The 20694-nt window shown below is 46.7% G+C and overlaps 3 protein-coding genes across 3 annotated transcripts; all 3 read right to left on the bottom strand.

The window, feature by feature from the left end:
• Positions 1-154: 154 nt before the first annotated feature.
• On the bottom strand, positions 155-8172 carry LOC117499125 (calmodulin-binding transcription activator 2-like; the record flags this gene model as incomplete). Its single annotated transcript, XM_034151456.1, is given in 8 exon segments — positions 155-283; positions 1199-1346; positions 1511-1582; positions 5704-5839; positions 5926-5993; positions 6369-6472; positions 6901-6988; positions 8101-8172. Coding segments are annotated over 7 exon segments (691 nt in total), but the record flags the coding sequence as incomplete, so codon positions are not given.
• Positions 8173-9256: 1084 nt separating this feature from the next.
• On the bottom strand, positions 9257-10715 carry LOC117499142. The gene is made up of 3 exons (XM_034151481.1): positions 10701-10715; positions 9536-10504; positions 9257-9463 (listed from the first exon to the last, which is right to left on the bottom strand). Exons 1-3 carry the CDS (start codon positions 10713-10715, stop codon positions 9287-9289), a joined length of 1161 nt encoding a protein of 386 aa, XP_034007372.1. The 3' UTR covers positions 9257-9286.
• Positions 10495-13025, bottom strand: zgc:85858 (uncharacterized protein LOC405879 homolog). The gene is made up of 3 exons (XM_034151469.1): positions 12758-13025; positions 11471-11546; positions 10495-11278 (listed from the first exon to the last, which is right to left on the bottom strand). Exons 1-3 carry the CDS (start codon positions 12839-12841, stop codon positions 11238-11240), a joined length of 201 nt encoding a protein of 66 aa, XP_034007360.1. The 5' UTR covers positions 12842-13025; the 3' UTR covers positions 10495-11237.
• Positions 13026-20694: the final 7669 nt, after the last annotated feature.

Here is a 20694-nt window from a genome sequence, read left to right as displayed (position 1 = left end):
GTGTGTGTGTGTGTGTGTGTGTGTGTGTGTGTTACCGTGTGCGGTGGTGCAGAGGCAGGTTGTGTGTGTGTGTGTGTGTGTGTGTGTGTGTGTTACCGTGTGCGGTGGTGCAGAGGCAGGTGTGTGTGTGTGTGTGTGTGTGTGTGTGTGTTACCGTGTGCGGTGGTGCAGAGGCAGGTGTGTGTGCGTGGCTGAGGTTTGGTTCTCTGTCTCTCCAGGATGTGTTGAACCAGATCTTCGATGCTGAAATCCCCCGAGCCCAGAGAGCACTTCATACTGTGGACTGAATACTGCCAGTGAGTACTTATACACACTGTGAGTACTTATACATACTGTGGACTGAATACTGCCAGTGAGTACTTATACACACTGTGAGTACTTATACATACTGTGAGTACTTATACATACTGTGGACTGAATACTGCCAGTGAGTACTTATACATACTGTGAGTACTTATACATACTGTGGACTGAATACTGCCAGTGAGTACTTATACATACTGTGGACTGAATACTGCCAGTGAGTACTTATACATACTGTGAGTACTTATACATACTGTGGACGGAATACTGCCAGTGAGTACTTATACACACTGTGGACTGAATGCTGCCAGTGAGTACTTATACATACTGTGAGTACTTATACATACTGTGAGTACTTATACACACTGTGGACTGAATACTGCCAGTGAGTACTTATACATACTGTGGACTGAATACTGCCAGTGAGTACTTATACATACTGTGGACTGAATACTGCCAGTGAGTACTTATACATACTTTACAACAACACACACACGGACTAAACATGAGTTACATAAATACCTCAAATATATAGTACAAAGAATTACACAAATACTGCACTTTAGTACTTAAACATACTGAGATACTGCTTGTTAGTACAAGACAATACACAGATACTGCCCGTTAGTACTTTAAAATACTTAAAACTGACTGCTAGTATTATAAATACTACAAGTTAGTACTGTCAAATACTAAAAGTATACAATTAGTGCACCCTAGTATAAAGTACACAAACAAACAGCCTGGTAGACGTATAAAATATACTAAAATACTGCATGTGAACAGCAGAACAACAACAAAGTACCATATATATATATATAGCAGAAGTACTTGCAGTAAATGTATTAGTGCATGTAGTATGTGATGTATTTGTATACGCAGTATTAGTACGTACACATGGGTTTGAGCTGGCTCAGCAGCTCCTCTCTGCTCCACCTCAGGCTGTCGTGCCGCTCGCTAACAGCACACAGCAGCGGACTACATTTCCCAGAATCCTCCTGGGACGGCACATTCAGATAGTGGACCAGCACGATGTCGGGGTTCTGCCACACACACACACACAGTGAGAGAGAGTGTGAGTGTGTGTGTGTGTGTGTGTGTGTGTGTGTGTGTGTGTGTGTGTGTGTGTGTGTGTGTGTGTGTGTGTGTGTGTGTGTGTGTGTGTGTGTGTGTGTGTGTGTGTGTGTGTGTGTGTGTGTGTGTGTACCTGCAGCAGCCAGTAGCATCGTCTGTGGAATGTTGGCACGATGGAGGAATGGACGTAGCAGCCGTACAGGCACTGAAACACACAGACAGTAAATAAATAAATAAATGATTAAAAATGTGCAGGAATATTGATAACAACAACAACAACAACAACAACAACAACAGTACCTCAGTGCCCTGAGGCCTCTGTACGACGAAGCCGGATTTTCGCTTAGCGGGTTAACTTCAGGTAAACTCTGGGTTTCCTACGACGCTGGTTCTCTTCTTAGCGGGCTAGATCTCCATGGCAACTGATGCTGAGCGGCTAACCAGAGGGGTATACTACGAAGCCAGAGGCCTGTACTACGAAGCCAGAGGCCTGTACTACGAAGCCAGAGGCCTGTACTACGAAGCCAGAGGCCTGTACTACGAAGCCAGGGGCCTGTACTACGAAGCCAGAGGCCTGTACTACGAAGCCAGAGGCCTGTACTACGAAGCCAGAGGCCTGTACTACGAAGCCAGAGGCCTGTACTACGAAGCCAGAGGCCTGTACTACGAAGCCAGAGGCCTGTACTACGAAGCCAGAGGCCTGTACTACGAAGCCAGAGGCCTGTACTACGAAGCCAGGGGCCTGTACTACGAAGCCAGAGGCCTGTACTACGAAGCCAGGGGCCTGTACTACGAAGCCAGGGGCCTGTACTACGAAGCCAGAGGCCTGTACTACGAAGCCAGAGGCCTGTACTACGAAGCCTGAGGCCTGTACTACGAAGCCAGAGGCCTGTACTACGAAGCCTGAGGCCTGTACTACGAAGCCAGGGGCCTGTACTACGAAGCCAGGGGCCTGTACTACGAAGCCAGGGGCCTGTACTACGAAGCCAGAGGCCTGTACTACGAAGCCAGGGGCCTGTACTACGAAGCCAGAGGCCTGTACTACGAAGCCAGAGGCCTGTACTACGAAGCCAGAGGCCTGTACTACGAAGCCAGAGGCCTGTACTACGAAGCCAGAGGCCTGTACTACGAAGCCTGAGGCCTGTACTACGAAGCCTGAGGCCTGTACTACGAAGCCAGGGGCCTGTACTACGAAGCCAGGGGCCTGTACTACGAAGCCAGGGGCCTGTACTACGAAGCCAGGGGCCTGTACTACGAAGCCAGAGGCCTGTACTACGAAGCCTGAGGCCTGTACTACGAAGCCTGAGGCCTGTACTACGAAGCCTGAGGCCTGTACTACGAAGCCAGGGGCCTGTACTACGAAGCCAGGGGCCTGTACTACGAAGCCAGGGGCCTGTACTACGAAGCCAGGGGCCTGTACTACGAAGCCAGAGGCCTGTACTACGAAGCCAGGGGCCTGTACTACGAAGCCAGAGGCCTGTACTACGAAGCCAGAGGCCTGTACTACGAAGCCTGAGGCCTGTACTACGAAGCCTGAGGCCTGTACTACGAAGCTGGTTCAACCTAACCTGGATATGTTGGAGTTAGCCGGTTGGCCCAATCCAAAACATACGCGCTCTGGCTAAGCTGTACTACGACGCTGGTTATCAAGTGGATCGCTCAAGCCAGCCGTGTCCTATCTAGTTAGGTGCGCGTTCACATGAAAGGGGTGGTATCTGGAGCATTCGACCAATCACAAACATGGACAAGCGTACTGACAGCTAGGGCTGTGCAATTAATCGTATTTTAATCGCAATTACGATTTTGCACTGCCACAATTATGAAAACAACATAATCGAAAAAAACGATTATTTTGCTTTGCTAGGTTGTGACAGTGCACTGCAACACATTTGATCAAATGTATTTGTATTTATCATATTTATATATGTTTAGTAGCTTGTTGAAGTGCGCTCCAAAATATTTGTTGATCTTGTTTATTGGTATTTATTATTTTGATATTATTTATTTAAATGTAGATATAAATGTGGCATTTATTTTATTTATTTTTGTATTGGTTTTTCAGTTGAATTATACGCTCAGGGAAATCAACAGTTAAAAAGATACTGTTCAAATTATTATTTGTATTTTAAAGTTCAATGAATGGATGTTTTCAAACATGAATAATCGTATTTAATAATCGTGATATCAATTATTGACCAAAATAATCGTGATTATGATTTTTGCCATAATCGCACAGCCCTACTGACAGCGCAGCGTCATACTTCCTGAATGAAAAGTGAACTTTAATATTAGTCAAATATGAAGAAGTTAAACTTTAAACATCCATGACTTAAACACTTTATCCAGGATCAAAGCCACATAGCTGCACCTGCAAGGTGAGTACAGCTGGTAACAGAGAAAGTGTTTGAATGCGTACATTAACAGGTTTATGATATCACTGCCCCGTCCAAGACACGATCTGACTTTAATTACATTTGACTCCAGTGTTTCCTCAACTTAATGTGTTGCTTAAAATAATACTTCTGCATCCAGTAGGGCTGTGCGATTATGGCAAAAATCATAATCATGATTATTTTGGTCAATAATTGATATCACGATTATTAAAGGTGGGGTAGGTAAGTTTGAGAAACCGGCTCGAGATACACTTGTTGTTATATTCCATGGAATGCTCTTAACATCCAGATAGCAATGAATATCTGAAGTGCTTTGACAAAAGATCCATAAAACATATCATCTGTGGAAGCTGTAGTTCTGTAAAAAGCACGACCAATCATCTGAGCCGGCTAAAATCACTGGATGGCCTACCTGCCTGTCAGCCTTCCATCGGGGCACAAACTTATCTCGTGCCCTCATTGGTCATGTGCGCGTTCGTGTGTGTTGGAGGAGGGGCTCTGTGAGGAAGTGGAAGATTTTCTCAAGTTGTGTATTTTCAAATTCTAGCGATCTCTAGCCGGTTTCTCAAACTTACCTACCCTACCTTTAAATACGATTATTCATTGACTTTGAAAACATCCATTTATTGAACTTTAAAACAAATAATAATTTGAACAGTATCTGTTTAACTGTTGATTTCCCTGAACGCATAATTCAACTGAAAAACCAATACACAAATAAATGAAACATTTAAATAAATAATATCAAAATAATAAATACCAATAAACAAGATCAACATATATTTTGGAGCGCACTTCCTCAAGCCACTAAACATATATAAATTGATAAATACAAATTAATTAGATCAAATATGTTTCAGTGTCACAACCTAGCAAAGCTAAATAATCTATTAATTAATTGCACAGCCCTAACTCACAGTATGTGACACTGTGAGTTAGGGCTGTGCAATTAATCGTATTTTAATCTCGATTATGATTTTGGCTTGCAACGATTACGAAAACAACATAATCGAAATAAAACGATTATTATTTTTATAAAAAAATATATATATATAATTTTTTTTTTTTTTGGTTTTTCAGTTGAATTATACTTCAAGTTCAGGGTAATCAACTGTTAAACTCATACTGTTCACATTTTTGTTTCAATAAATGGATGTTTTCAAAGTAAATGGATAATCGTTTTTAATAATCGTGATATCAATTATTGACCCAAATAATCGTGATTAGGGTTTTTGCCATAATCGCACAGCCCTACTGTGAGTGTTGCACGGCCAGATACGGCTCAGCTGACTCAGATAAGGAAATATATGATACATTATGATGTGATATGATATGAATGATAATGGGACACATCGACGTCTGCACTCACAGTGCCGCGGACTGTACGTAATGTTACTCTGATCCGGTTACTTATGTTGTGGCAGATATTTAAGTAAGCTTTCTTAACGCTAATGTTATAATAGTCAGATTGCTCTGAAGATGGGAGGAGGGGATATTCTATTCATGTTCACGTTCACACAGTCAGGTGATTTTTGCCGGCCGTCTTTCCTGCAACGGCAGTTTTTCTGTATTTCCTCTATCCTGTAATATGACTTGATCGCTTTAAACTCCGCACACTGAGCTCTGATTGGTCAGCAGGCGGTGAGCTCTGATTGGTCAGCAGGCGGTGAGCTCTGATTGGTCAGCAGGCGGTGAGCTCTGACTGGTCAGCAGGCGGTGCTTTTATCCTGGAACCTATCCTGCTCCGGAGGCTAGCCGTTCAGAATAAGTTATCTAGCCCGCTAAAAAGAGAACCAGCTTCGTAGGACCGGAAACCCAGAGTTTACCTGAAGTTAGCTAAGAGAACATCCGGCTTCGTAGTACAGGCCCCTGGTCTCTGGTCTCTGGACCTTCAGCTTCATGTGATTAATAATAATAACAACAACAACAGTACCTCGGTGCCCTGGACCTTCAGCTTCATGTGGTCCTCTCTGGTTGTCTTCCCGTCCTTCCTCTTCTTCCAGCAGTATCCATCCTTCCTGTATTTCACCTTCTTCCTGTTGTACAGAATGATGCTGCCGTTCTTCGGCCTGCAGAGGAACACACATCAGCTGCTGCTCAGTAAACAACAACAACAACAACTATTATTATAATTAGTAATGTTCAGAGGGAGGACCTGGTCTTCAGGGAGCAGGAGAGCCACTCGTCATGTCTGTCGAAGGAGATCAGGTACGAAGCTATCTCCTACACACACACACACACACACACACACACACACACACACACACACACACACACACACACACACACACACACACACACACACACACACACACACACACACACACACACACACACACACATCACACACACACCACACACACACACACACACACACACACACACACACACACACACACACACACACACACACACACACACACACACACACACACAATGATTAGAAATAAAGACAAACTAAATATAAAAGGGATTTATAATATCAAGAAAATAGAGTAAAATATTTGGGAATATAAATAAAGATAAAAAATGGAAGCGATTTAAAAATAAAGGTTATTAATTTTCTGTATTAAATGATAATGACTGAACTATAATCACCTCGTTAGTGTTCCAGCGCAGACGCTCGCTGGGCAGGCTGGAGAGACGAGGGAGACACTCGAGCAGCTTGTTGGGAACAAACACCTTCCTCTGGCCCTTACTCTCTACACACACACACACACACATTATACACACACACACACACACATTATACACACACACACACACACATTATACACATTATACACACACACACAAACATTATACACATTATACACACACACACACACACACATTATACACACACATTATACACATTATACACACACACAAACATTATACACATTATACACACACACACATTATACACATTATACACACACACATTATACACACACACACATTATACACACACACACATTATACACACACACATTATACACACACACACACAGTAACTTGTGGACTATGATTTTTTTTCTCAGAGTAAATATAGCGCTGATAACGATGACACACACAGTGGAGATGACGTCATCAGCGACAGGTGGTTGCTGTGGCAACGGAGCTGTCTGTGTCTACAGGTGAGACTGACCTGTCTCCGTGGAAACCATCTCCTTGTTGCTCATGACGACGAGTCCATGCAGGGGAGGAGCCTCAGCGCGGCCGCCCACACTGCCCCTCTGCACACACACACAGTCTGATTAACAGGAAACAAGGTCTGCAACAGGATACCAGCATCACACACACACTCCTCCAATAGCTCCCTGTTGCCTAGCAACAGCTGAAATTGCACCCACTTTAAATGAAGTGTGTGTGTGTGTTCAGTTACACAACACTTTCAATTTTTAACATTGTGTGTGTGTTATCTCTATACACCTGACTAGGATCCAAACACTGATTGATAAACATCAATAAGCGCACACACACACACACACACACACACACACACACACACACACACACACACACACACACACACACACACACACACACACACACACACACACACACACACACACACACACACACACACACACACGGTTCACTAATATGATGAAAAACTCGTATTTATTTTTGATTTAAAGTTATGTTTTGTGATTATATGAATAATATTTAAATATCCTTTTTAAATAAAATATTATTTCATGGGAACTTAAATAGATCTGAATAATAAGAAACAATTAAATATATTTAAATATAAATAAAATGTAAAAAATATAGTTTGCTGTTTTTTATTATTGAAATTATAATTAATGTGAATTAAAAAATGTAATAATAAAGCTTTAACATTAATTCACCATTTAAGACAATATTATTACACCCACAGATGGGATCCAGGAGGCCGGGCTCAGACCCCGGTCTCTCCTGGCTGTCTCCCCGCCTCTCGGAGCTTGTCTCCCTGCTTCAGGAGCTCAGCACCCCCCGGCGGTCCGCTAAGCTAACGTTAGCACGGTCCTTAGTTCCGCTTTTTTATATTGTAATGTAACGACACAACACGTTTTAACACACAAACAGCTCCCACCACATCCTCTTCATTACAGGCTGAACAAAACAAACGAGCCACATTAATTCAGTCTTTTATTAATATAAATAATTAATGTTTTTAGCATGTTATCTTAGCATGCTCAGCTAACCTGCTATGCTAACAGATGAAACAGCTCTTTAACCCGGGTTAATCCGGGTCAGACTGCTGGCTGTGGACCTTGAAGATATCAGACTAAATAACCCGGTTTAAATATAAATATAAAAGGAGCTTTTATAATAAAAATAGAGACTTTTTAAGCTTCTTTACCTTCCGCCTTCAGCACGGCCATCTTCTCTCTGTGACGTCACCACGTCTCTGCGGGGGTGGCGTGATGAAGAGGAGCAGGAATCATAATCTTTCATTCTTTTTGATATTTTTCACATATTTCTTTGAGTTTTCAAAAATGTTCACATGTTTTTCACGTATTTTTCACATATTTAACATTATCTTTTTTTCCCCACTTTTTTTGATGTTGATATTTCTCACATTCTTTTTGATATTTTTCACATATTTCTTTGAGAGTTTTCTAAAATTGTTCACATGTTTTTCACATATTTCTTTGAGAGTTTTCAAAAATGTTCACATGTTTCACGTATTTTTCACATATTTTTTACGTATTTATTCACATTCATTTATATTTTAATAATAAAAAACAACAAAAAGAAACAACATTTCTTATAACAGATCAATTTAAATTCCCATTAAATATTATTTTATTTAAATAAGTACATTTATGTAATACTTATACTTTCATATAAAAGGTTACAAAAAATAAAATAAATACATAAGTCCTATTGTGTTAAATTCAGACTAATCTCTTATATCTGATGATGGTAGAAACCCAGCAGCACACAGAGACGGAGACGTAGAGAAAATATCGGACGTTTATTTTGTAGAAAAGTGGAGCCGAGCTCTTCACATTAAAAACTTTCCACCGTCTGCCCGGCAACAGCTGACAGGTACTCACTACTGACTTCAAGAAGGAGATCAAACTGCTGATTCACAGGCGGCTGATTGGTCAGCTGACAGGTACTCACTACTGACTTCAAGAAGGAGATCAAACAGCTGATTTACAGGCGGCTCTGATTGGTCAGCTGACAGGTACTCACTACTGACTTCAAGAAGGAGATCAAACAGCTGATTTACAGGCGGCTCTGATTGGTCAGCTGACACATACTGGCCGTTTCTCAATCACGAGGATACTGGCTTCCAAGCCAATATTTCAAGGATGCTACGTCATCGAGTGCCGCCGAAGGACTGTTCCAATCTCCAGCATACTTGGAATTCCACCGAGGCCGCGTCCTTGGTTTGGGGGAAATTTCGAGGCTGCACATGAGTAGACTTCGCGTCCTTAAAATCCCCACAATGCTTTGCGCACGGACCAATTTCCCCAAATCTGTGGCGGAAGATGTAAGGGGCGGGGCCTCTCATATGATGCACACCTGCACACTTGCTAGCCTGTTCCAGTCTTCGTTTTCCGAATGCCAGGAAGTATTCTTGCCTCGCTTCTGAAGCAAGATGCTCGGCTCGGCTGTGCTACCAAGCCAGCATCCTCGCGATTGAGAAACGGCCACTCACTACTGACTTCAAGAAGGAGATCAAACAGCTGATTTACAGGCGGCTCTGATTGGTCAGCTGACAGGTCCTCACTACTGACTTCAAGAAGGAGATCAAACAGCTGATTTACAGGCGGCTCTGATTGGTCAGCTGACAGGTCCTCACTACTGACTTCAAGGAGATCAAACAGCTGATTCACAGGCGGCCCTGATTGGTCAGCTGACAGGTACTCACTACTGACTTCAAGAAGGAGATAAAACAGCTGATTTACAGGCGGCTCTGATTGGTCAGCTGACAGGTCCTCACTACTGACTTCAAGGAGATCAAACAGCTGATTCACAGGCGGCCCTGATTGGTCAGCTGACAGGTCCTCACTACTGACTTCAAGGAGATCAAACAGCTGATTCACAGGCGGCTCTGATTGGTCAGCTGACAGGTACTCACTACTGACTTCAAGAAGGAGATAAAACAGCTGATTCACAGGCGGCCCTGATTGGTCAGCTGACAGGTCCTCACTACTGACTTCAAGAAGGAGATAAAACAGCTGATTCACAGGCGGCCCTGATTGGTCAGCTGACAGGTACTCACTACTGACTTCAAGAAGGAGATCAAACAGCTGATTCACAGGCGGCCCTGATTGGTCAGCTGACAGGTCCTCACTACTGACTTCAAGAAGGAGATCAAACAGCTGATTCACAGGCGGCTCTGATTGGTCAGCTGACAGGTCCTCACTACTGACTTCAAGGAGATCAAACAGCTGATTCACAGGCGGCTCTGATTGGTCAGCTGACAGGTCCTCACTACTGACTTCAAGAAGGAGATCAAACAGCTGATTTACAGGCGGCTCTGATTGGTCAGCTGACAGGTCCTCACTACTGACTTCAAGGAGATCAAACAGCTGATTTACAGGCGGCTCTGATTGGTCAGCTGACAGGTACTCACTACTGACTTCAAGGAGATCAAACAGCTGATTCACAGGCGGCTCTGATTGGTCAGCTGGTCGGCTCTGCTGGGATTGGTCCACTTGCTTAGAGATGTCCCGCCCCTTAGACACCAGCGTGTGGAGCGTTAGCCAATGGGAGTAAAGAAAGGAGTCCAATAGAGTCCCCTCTAGCTGTTAGCGTGCATTCATAATAAATACCGTGTGATGATGAGCATCTGAAGAGTAACTCATGTTTCATCTGAACTCACATCATGACATGTTGTCTTTTACTTTAGTTACTTAGAATAGTCTTCAAACAGGTTCAAGCAGCACTTATTGATCTCTGTTTCTCTGTTCCACGTGACCCTAACCCTTCGGACTCTTTTACCTCCAGACGTTTCATCCCTGCTTTATTTTGAAAGTCTGCAGAGTGATAGAAAGTCATTAAATCAACTTTCTATAATATTAAAAACCCTAAATGAAAACTCTTTGAGCAGAACTTTTACACATCGTTTCAATCCTGATGTTTTTACAGTGATCGTCTTAAAGAGAAACCTCTGAGCTGGAAACCAACACTTCCTGTACGTATTTCACAATAAAAGCCTGGCCAGCTGGAGGACTTTTATTGTGAAATGTAAACAGGAAGTGCGAGATAAATCAGCAGCTTGTTCCTGTAAATCTAACCTCTGATCTCAGGTCAGTGGACCGTCCGTCACACCGACAGGAAGTAGTTTTATTCTGACGGGAACGACCTACAGTAATCAATAACCAATATCTGATCAGCCTCATCGGTGCGTAAAAAAACAGAAGAAGAAGAAAAACTAGCTCCACAGGAACAGTGAGTGTGTGTGCGTGTGTACGGGTGTGTGTACGTGTGTGTGTCTGTCTGTGTGTAGGGGGTCATGCTCCTTGGGGTCAGAGGTCATCACATGCCCTGCCGGATGCTCTGGATGATCTGGAAGATTGCTGCAACACAAACATGCAATGAAACACATTAAAATCAGAGTAACTCCTCTCGGTTCAGTAACACTTGAATATATTAGATAGAGGTTTGTTCACAGAGTTATTCATCGAGCAATAACTCAATAAAAACCATTAAATGTTCCAGAAACACACGTTGTCCGGTTACACCTGTTTAATAAATATCTGTGCGCTCACCTGATCCACAGACCACGAAGACAAAGAGAGCGAGGAGCCAGGGACCGACCGGAGACTTCTCCTCGTTCACAGGCCGCTGAAACACACACACACACACCTCAATATCACAAGCAATGCGAGAAAGAAATATCAATAAGATGTGTTTTACGTGTGTTATGTAAGACAACAGAACATAAGACTCTAGGGAAGAAGACAGCAAGATATTTAGGATCAAAATGTGTCCCATAGTTCAGGCTAGACCTACACAACAGCAGAGTTTACAACAAGTATTTCAGTTTAATAGATTAATGAATTAAGAGCGGTATTTCTGTTTAATGAACAGTGCTGTGATTGGCTCACACTGCCTGCTAAACCAACCACAGACTCCCTTTAGAAATCTGTGTATGTAATGCTGACCTCTGTGTTTGCTAAAGTAAACACGAGATAAAATACAAGACGCGGTTATTATCCAACCGGGTTCAAGCCTTTCTTTAATTCGTCTTGAGTATAATTAGCATAACGACACGATGAAACTCTCTCTGTGTCTCAGACCTGTTTACAACCTGCCAGGACCGGGAGAACTGGTTAAAATACCACAAAACCCACAGGAAACACTGAGTTATATGTAGGCCGAATTGAAGATAATTTGTAAAACAGTAAATGAAACACATTAAGTAATATATACATGTATTACATATCTCTGTATGCACAAATAAACAATAAAAAACACAGATATGTGGACGTAGCCTGGCTGAAAACCCACCAAACTATCAAAAGCAGGGAATTATATGTGGGCCGAATTGAAGATCATGTGTCAAACAGTAAAGAACACACATCAAGTAATATATTTGTATTAAATATCTCTGTATACACGCAAAAACAATAAAAACACAGATTTCTGGAGGCAGTCTGGCTCTCTTCCTACAGTGTAGCTGCTAATGCTAATGCTAGCTACACCAGACTAAGCTGTATTCTCGTTCCTGGATATTTAAACCTAAAAGCTGAATTAAATCAGGATTATTGTGCATGTTAAACACCATGTGTGTGATGTTTATGGTGTAATGTCTATAATGTAATGTGTGGGGATGCATGCATCAGCAAGCCGGTTAGCCTGTTAGCTCTGTTAGCCGTTAGCCTGGCTGTCAGTGTGTAATACAAATATTTAAGTATAAAGTACCGATGTTCTCTGCACGTGTCAGCACCATAGACTGTATATGATAATATATAATAATATATAATAATATAATAGAACAGTACTGGTGTTTTCAGTACCATAGAGTGTATATATAAATAGATAATAATAAGTACCGATGTTTTCTGGACGTGTCCCCGCTGGGTGATGCTCTTGCTGTGCCGCTCGTTCGCCACCTTCATCCGCTGAATGGCCGACATGGTTCTGTTCGGAGGAGAAGAAGCAGTGAGGAGGCCGGTACCGGAGAGGAGGAGAGCCGGAGGCTGGAGGAGGAGGCCGGTACCGGAGAGGAGGAGAACCAGAGTCTGGAGGAGAGCCGGTACCGGAGAGAAAACGTCCCGCAGGAGGAGGGTCTCTGCCGGTCTGAAGAGGCTAGCTGTTAGCTCGAGCTAGCGTGAAGCTAAGCGTGAAGCTACACCCGCGTCACGTGACGGGGGCCAGGCGGCCTCCAGTGGCGGGAAGAAGAACTGCTTTTATTTTCAATATTAATAACAAATATGTAATTTATAGAAAATATAATAATCTTATTCATTATGTTTAACATTTGCTGTGGCCCTGCTTTAACCTGTTAAGCCCCGAGCCTGTTTTCCAGGTTTCAGGCTCGAAAATGACATGCCCAGAACAAATGACTATAACTTCACTTCTAAAAGGGGAAAATTAACAATCTTTTTTCTCAAAGCAATGATAAACCTGTGAGTTGGATGTAGAAGAGTCAGAATCAATATAGATTTTTTTAATTTTAAAGTGGACCTATCATGCTATATTTTAATAATATATTGTAGGACCATACATAATAAGGCATATTTATACTTTTTTTTTTGAAAATACCAAACAGATCATGCATTTTAGCCATGCCTCATTTTGCTCAATTTGACAATTTCTAGCTCTGTTTTTGCAAGGGCTGATTCAGTGAGAACAGCACCACCTACAGGCCTGGCATATGTACTACAGCGTCTCCAGCGCTTTCGAACGGCAATGGCCGTGGCTGTCTCCTCCTGATTGGTGGAGTTGGCCCAATAGCCGTAGCGCCACCGTCCTGACGTCAGGACAGTGTTCAAATCTGGATCAGTTTTTATCAGATCCGTTGCAGCCCCTTTTTTAGAGATTTGGGTATGGAGGAAAATAGAGAGGGTTGTGTTTTCTGACACTTGGTGAGTTCCCTGGAACACCGGGGACACATATTCATGTAGAAAAGACGTACAAAAGTGCATTTTGCATGATAGGTCCCCTTTAAAGTAAATTCAGATTGAACATACTAAAGAAATTTAAATTCTAGTGTCCGTCCAAAAGAAAAACCATTACTTATAGTGAAAACCACCCTTGAATGATGGGATAGTAGACTAAAAGCTTTAGGAATCCAAACTATAACATATAATAAGTACCCTGTATCAAGATTGAGGCAAAACAAGTGAAATTTTACCTTTTTAGAGAGATTTAGCAAAATAAACCCACTTCTGGGGTCATTTGGGTGGATTTGACCTATCTCTGGCCCCCCTTGCTCGATTTTGATGATTGACACCTTTTTTTAACCGCTAGAGCCAATGGAATCGAGGGGAAGTTCCACATACACACACAGGTTACCAAATAAGGAGTGAGAGTGACGCGTAGCCAAAACCGGAAGCTGCGATACACTTTGGTGGCTACCATTAGCAGCTAATATTAATTCTCCGATAAAAATTGAATTATGGATTATCAAAACTTTTTTCAAAGTGACAGACACATTGGATTAACCTATGGATTAACCTATGGATTAACCTATGGATTAACCTATGGATTAACCTTCAGCCGCGTTTGTTCTCGTTTGAATGCCATTGAACACGACTTTTGATCAGAATAACAGCTAAAGGTGAGCATATCTCCGTGTTTTGCTACCTAAAGCTAGTCGTGTGTTGTCTGTATTTGCTTCCCCTGTCGCGAGTTCTGATCGCTCAGTGATGATACTTATATTTCTATAATCTGTGGAATCTCAGCTTGTAAACTAAGCTTGTTTGTGCAGATCCGATAAGTATATGGATCGATGTATACCTAGAGTTTTGTGCTAAGTGCGTTAGCATCATTTCGCTCAGGGCTCATTTAGACCCTTCTTGTGAGACTTGTGTTTTGTTTCGGTAAAAATGGTTCGTATTATCAGTTAGCTGAGTTTCTTCCCGTTAGGAGGGTATGACACATTCATAGTTTTAAATATTAAGAAGCCCTGAGACACAGGCGGGGTCTTAACAGGTTAAAGGTGAGTGTCGTGGCCCTGCAAGGTGAGTGACGAGGCCCCGCTTTAAAGGTGAGTGACGAGGCCCCGCTTTAAAGGTGAGTGACGAGGCCCCGCTTTGAAGGTGAGTGACGAGGCCCCGCTTTAAAGGTGAGTGACGAGGCCCCGCTTTGAAGGTGAGTGACGAGGCCCCGCTTTAAAGGTGAGTGACGTGGCCCCGCTTTGAAGGTGAGTGACGTGGCCCCGCTTTAAAGGTGAGTGAAGAGGCCCTGATTTAAAGGTGAGTGATGAGGCCCCGCTTTGAAGGTGAGTGACGAGGCCCCGCTTTAAAGGTGAGTGACGAGGCCCCGCTTTGAAGGTGAGTGATGTGGCCCCGCTTTGAAGGTGAGTGAAGAGGCCCTGATTTAAAGGTGAGTGATGAGGCCCCGCTTTAAAGGTGAGTGACGAGGCCCCGCTTTGAAGGTGAGTGATGTGGCCCCGCTTTGAAGGTGAGTGAAGAGGCCCCGCTTTAAAGGTGAGTGATGAGGCCCCGCTTTGAAGGTGAGTGACGAGGCCCCGCTTTAAAGGTGAGTGACGAGGCCCCGCTTTGAAGGTGAGTGACGTGGCCCCGCTTTGAAGGTGAGTGACGTGGCCCTGCTTTGAAGGTGAGTGATGTGGCCCCGCTTTGAAGGTGAGTGATGAGGCCCCGCTTTGAAGGTGAGTGAAGAGGCCCCGCTTTGAAGGTGAGTGAAGAGGCCCCGCTTTAAAGGTGAGTGACGAGGCCCCGCTTTAAAGGTGAGTGACGAGGCCCCGCTTTGAAGGTGAGTGACGAGGCCCCGCTTTAAAGGTGAGTGACGTGGCCCCGCTTTGAAGGTGAGTGACGAGGCCCCGCTTTGAAGGTGAGTGACGAGGCCCCGCTTTAAAGGTGAGTGACGAGGCCCCGCTTTGAAGGTGAGTGATGAGGCCCCGCTTTGAAGGTGAGTGACGAGGCCCCGCTTTAAAGGTGAGTGATGAGGCCCCGCTTTGAAGGTGAGTGAAGAGGCCCCGCTTTGAAGGTGAGTGATGAGGCCCCGCTTTGAAGGTGAGTGAAGAGGCCCCGCTTTGAAGGTGAGTGATGAGGCCCCGCTTTAAAGGTGAGTGAAGAGGCCCCGCTTTGAAGGTGAGTGACGTGGCCCCGCTTTAAAGGTGAGTGAAGAGGCCCCGCTTTGAAGGTGAGTGATGAGGCCCCGCTTTGAAGGTGAGTGAAGAGGCCCCGCTTTGAAGGTGAGTGATGAGGCCCCGCTTTAAAGGTGAGTGAAGAGGCCCCGCTTTGAAGGTGAGTGACGTGGCCCCGCTTTAAAGGTGAGTGAAGAGGCCCTGATTTAAAGGTGAGTGTCGTGGCCCTGCTTTAAAGGTGAGTGATGAGGCCCCGCTTTGAAGGTGAGTGAAGAGGCCCCGCTTTGAAGGTGAGTGATGTGGCCCCGCTTTGAAGGTGAGTGATGAGGCCCCGCTTTAAAGGTGAGTGACGAGGCCCCGCTTTGAAGGTGAGTGACGAGGCCCCGCTTTGAAGGTGAGTGAAGAGGCCCCGCTTTGAAGGTGAGTGATGAGGCCCCGCTTTGAAGGTGAGTGAAGAGGCCCCGCTTTAAAGGTGAGTGATGAGGCCCTGCTTTAAAGGTGAGTGATGAGGCCCCGCTTTGAAGGTGAGTGACGAGGCCCCGCTTTGAAGGTGAGTGAAGAGGCCCCGCTTTGAAGGTGAGTGATGAGGCCCCGCTTTGAAGGTGAGTGATGAGGCCCCGCTTTAAAGGTGAGTGACGAGGCCCCGCTTTAAAGGTGAGTGATGAGGCCCCGCTTTGAAGGTGAGTGATGAGGCCCCGCTTTGAAGGTGAGTGACGAGGCCCCGCTTTGAAGGTGAGTGATGAGGCCCCGCTTTGAAGGTGAGTGATGAGGCCCTGCTTTAAAGGTGAGTGATGAGGCCCCGCTTTGAAGGTGAGTGACGAGGCCCCGCTTTGAAGGTGAGTGAAGAGGCCCCGCTTTGAAGGTGAGTGATGAGGCCCCGCTTTGAAGGTGAGTGATGAGGCCCCGCTTTGAAGGTGAGTGACGAGGCCCCGCTTTGAAGGTGAGTGACGAGGCCCCGCTTTAAAGGTGAGTGACGAGGCCCCGCTTTAAAGGTGAGTGAAGAGGCCCCGCTTTAAAGGTGAGTGACGAGGCCCCGCTTTTAAAGGTGAGTGACGAGGCCCCGCTTTAAAGGTGAGTGACGAGGCCCCGCTTTAAAGGTGAGTGATGAGGCCCCGCTTTGAAGGTGAGTGACGAGGCCCCGCTTTAAAGGTGAGTGACGAGGCCCCGCTTTAAAGGTGAGTGAAGAGGCCCCGCTTTGAAGGTGAGTGACGAGGCCCCGCTTTAAAGGTGAGTGAAGAGGCCCCGCTTTGAAGGTGAGTGATGTGGCCCTGCTTTAAAGGTGAGTGACGAGGCCCCGCTTTGAAGGTGAGTGATGTGGCCCCGCTTTGAAGGTGAGTGATGTGGCCCCGCTTTGAAGGTGAGTGAAGAGGCCCCGCTTTGAAGGTGAGTGACGAGGCCCCGCTTTGAAGGTGAGTGATGTGGCCCCGCTTTGAAGGTGAGTGACGAGGCCCCGCTTTAAAGGTGAGTGAAGAGGCCCCGCTTTAAAGGTGAGTGAAGAGGCCCCGATTTAAAGGTGAGTGACGAGGCCCCGCTTTGAAGGTGAGTGACGAGGCCCCGCTTTAAAGGTGAGTGAAGAGGCCCCGCTTTAAAGGTGAGTGACGAGGCCCCGCTTTGAAGGTGAGTGACGAGGCCCCGCTTTGAAGGTGAGTGACGAGGCCCCGCTTTGAAGGTGAGTGACGTGGCCCCGCTTTGAAGGTGAGTGACGTGGCCCCGCTTTGAAGGTGAGTGACGTGGCCCCGCTTTAAAGGTGAGTGAAGAGGCCCCGATTTAAAGGTGAGTGATGAGGCCCCGCTTTGAAGGTGAGTGATGAGGCCCCGCTTTGAAGGTGAGTGACGAGGCCCCGCTTTGAAGGTGAGTGATGAGGCCCCGCTTTGAAGGTGAGTGATGAGGCCCCGCTTTAAAGGTGAGTGATGAGGCCCCGCTTTGAAGGTGAGTGATGTGGCCCCGCTTTGAAGGTGAGTGACGAGGCCCCGCTTTGAAGGTGAGTGATGTGGCCCCGCTTTAAAGGTGAGTGAAGAGGCCCCGCTTTAAAGGTGAGTGATGAGGCCCCGCTTTGAAGGTGAGTGACGTGGCCCCGCTTTAAAGGTGAGTGATGTGGCCCCGCTTTAAAGGTGAGTGATGAGGCCCCGCTTTAAAGGTGAGTGAAGAGGCCCCGCTTTAAAGGTGAGTGATGTGGCCCCGCTTTAAAGGTGAGTGATGTGGCCCCGCTTTAAAGGTGAGTGATGAGGCCCCGCTTTAAAGGTGAGTGACGAGGCCCCGCTTTAAAGGTGAGTGATGTGGCCCCGCTTTAAAGGTGAGTGACGAGGCCCCGCTTTAAAGGTGAGTGATGAGGCCCCGCTTTAAAGGTGAGTGACGAGGCCCCGCTTTTAAAGGTGAGTGATGTGGCCCCGCTTTAAAGGTGAGTGACGAGGCCCCGCTTTAAAGGTGAGTGATGTGGCCCCGCTTTAAAGGTGAGTGACGAGGCCCCGCTTTAAAGGTGAGTGATGTGGCCCCGCTTTAAAGGTGAGTGACGAGGCCCCGCTTTAAAGGTGAGTGATGTGGCCCCGCTTTGAAGGTGAGTGATGAGGCCCCGCTTTAAAGGTGAGTGATGAGGCCCCGCTTTGAAGGTGAGTGAAGAGGCCCCGCTTTGAAGGTGAGTGATGTGGCCCCGCTTTGAAGGTGAGTGAAGAGGCCCCGCTTTGAAGGTGAGTGATGTGGCCCCGCTTTGAAGGTGAGTGACGAGGCCCCGCTTTGAAGGTGAGTGACGAGGCCCCGCTTTGAAGGTGAGTGACGAGGCCCCGCTTTGAAGGTGAGTGACGAGGCCCCGCTTTAAAGGTGAGTGACGAGGCCCCGCTTTAAAGGTGAGTGACGAGGCCCCGCTTTGAAGGTGAGTGACGAGGCCCCGCTTTGAAGGTGAGTGACGAGGCCCCGCTTTAAAGGTGAGTGACGAGGCCCCGCTTTGAAGGTGAGTGACGAGGCCCCGCTTTGAAGGTGAGTGAAGAGGCCCCGCTTTGAAGGTGAGTGAAGAGGCCCCGCTTTGAAGGTGAGTGACGTGGCCCCGCTTTAAAGGTGAGTGACGAGGCCCCGCTTTGAAGGTGAGTGAAGAGGCCCCGCTTTGAAGGTGAGTGACGTGGCCCCGCTTTAAAGGTGAGTGACGAGGCCCCGCTTTGAAGGTGAGTGACGAGGCCCCGCTTTGAAGGTGAGTGAAGAGGCCCCGCTTTGAAGGTGAGTGACGAGGGCCCCGCTTTAAAGGTGAGTGACGTGGCCCCGCTTTAAAGGTGAGTGAAGAGGCCCTGATTTAAAGGTGAGTGACGAGGCCCCGCTTTGAAGGTGAGTGATGAGGCCCCGCTTTGAAGGTGAGTGACGAGGCCCCGCTTTGAAGGTGAGTGACGTGGCCCCGCTTTAAAGGTGAGTGAAGAGGCCCTGATTTAAAGGTGAGTGATGAGGCCCCGCTTTGAAGGTGAGTGACGAGGCCCCGCTTTAAAGGTGAGTGACGAGGCCCCGCTTTGAAGGTGAGTGACGTGGCCCCGCTTTGAAGGTGAGTGAAGAGGCCCCGCTTTAAAGGTGAGTGATGAGGCCCCGCTTTGAAGGTGAGTGACGAGGCCCCGCTTTAAAGGTGAGTGACGAGGCCCCGCTTTGAAGGTGAGTGACGAGGCCCCGCTTTGAAGGTGAGTGATGAGGCCCCGCTTTGAAGGTGAGTGATGTGGCCCCGCTTTGAAGGTGAGTGATGAGGCCCCGCTTTGAAGGTGAGTGACGAGGCCCCGCTTTGAAGGTGAGTGATGAGGCCCCGCTTTAAAGGTGAGTGAAGAGGCCCCGCTTTAAAGGTGAGTGACGAGGCCCCGCTTTAAAGGTGAGTGACGAGGCCCCGCTTTGAAGGTGAGTGACGAGGCCCCGCTTTGAAGGTGAGTGATGAGGCCCCGCTTTGAAGGTGAGTGATGTGGCCCCGCTTTGAAGGTGAGTGATGAGGCCCCGCTTTGAAGGTGAGTGACGAGGCCCCGCTTTGAAGGTGAGTGATGAGGCCCCGCTTTGAAGGTGAGTGAGAGGCCCCGCTTTGAAGGTGAGTGATGTGGCCCCGCTTTGAAGGTGAGTGATGAGGCCCCTTTAAGTGAGTGACGAGGCCCCGCTTTGAAGGTTGAGTGACGAGGCCCCGCTTTGAAGGTGAGTGAAGAGGCCCCGCTTTGAAGGTGACGTGATGAGGCCCCGCCGTTTGAAGGTGAGTGAAGAGGCCCCGCTTAAAGGTGAGTGATGAGGCCCTGCTTTAAGGTGAGTGATGAGGCCCCGCTTTGAAGGTGAGTGACGAGCCCTCGCTTTTGAAGGTGAGTGGAAGGGCCCCGCTTTGAAGGTGAGTGATGAGGCCCGCGCTTTGAAGGTGAGTGATGAGGCCCCGCTTTAAAGGTGATGACGAGCCCCCGCTTTAAAGGTGAGTGATGAGGCCCCGCTTTGAAGTGAGTGTGAGGCCCCGCTTTGAAGGTGAGTGACGAGGCCCCGCTTTGAAGGTGATCGTGATGAGGCCCCGCTTTGAAGGTGAGTGATGAGGCCCTGCTTTAAGGTGAGTGATGAGGCCCCGCTTTAAGGTGAGTGACGAGGCCCCCGCTTTGAAGGTGAGTGAAGAGGGCCCCGCTTTGAAGGTGAGTGATGAGGCCCCGCTTTGAAGGGAGTGATGAGGCCCCGCTTTGAAGGTGATGACAGAGGCCCGCCCTTTGAAGGTGATGACGAGGCCCCGCTTTAAAGGTGAGT

This window comes from Trematomus bernacchii, unplaced genomic scaffold (assembly GCF_902827165.1).
Source record: "Trematomus bernacchii unplaced genomic scaffold, fTreBer1.1, whole genome shotgun sequence".
NCBI classification, from domain to species: domain Eukaryota; kingdom Metazoa; phylum Chordata; class Actinopteri; order Perciformes; family Nototheniidae; genus Trematomus; species Trematomus bernacchii.
The sequence above is the reverse complement of the archived record's forward strand: the minus strand, read 5'-3'. Positions and strand labels throughout refer to the sequence as shown.

What these genes read in the sequence shown, in the direction of transcription:
- LOC117499142 (XM_034151481.1), bottom strand. An exon ending in GTGAGGACCTGTCAGCTGAC is followed by an intron (nt 9,464 to 9,535) that starts CAATCAGAGCCG and finishes CTGTCAGCTGAC; the next exon opens with CAATCAGAGCCGCCTGTAAA.
- zgc:85858 (XM_034151469.1), bottom strand. Translation starts at nt 12,841, where the DNA reads ATGTCGGCCATTCAGCGGATGAAGGTGGCGAACGAGCGGCACAGCAAG. An exon ending in GACACGTCCAGAAAACATCG is followed by an intron (nt 11,547 to 12,757) that starts GTACTTATTATT and finishes TGTGTGTTTCAG; the next exon opens with CGGCCTGTGAACGAGGAGAA. An exon ending in CTTCGTGGTCTGTGGATCAG is followed by an intron (nt 11,279 to 11,470) that starts GTGAGCGCACAG and finishes TTTGTGTTGCAG; the next exon opens with CAATCTTCCAGATCATCCAG.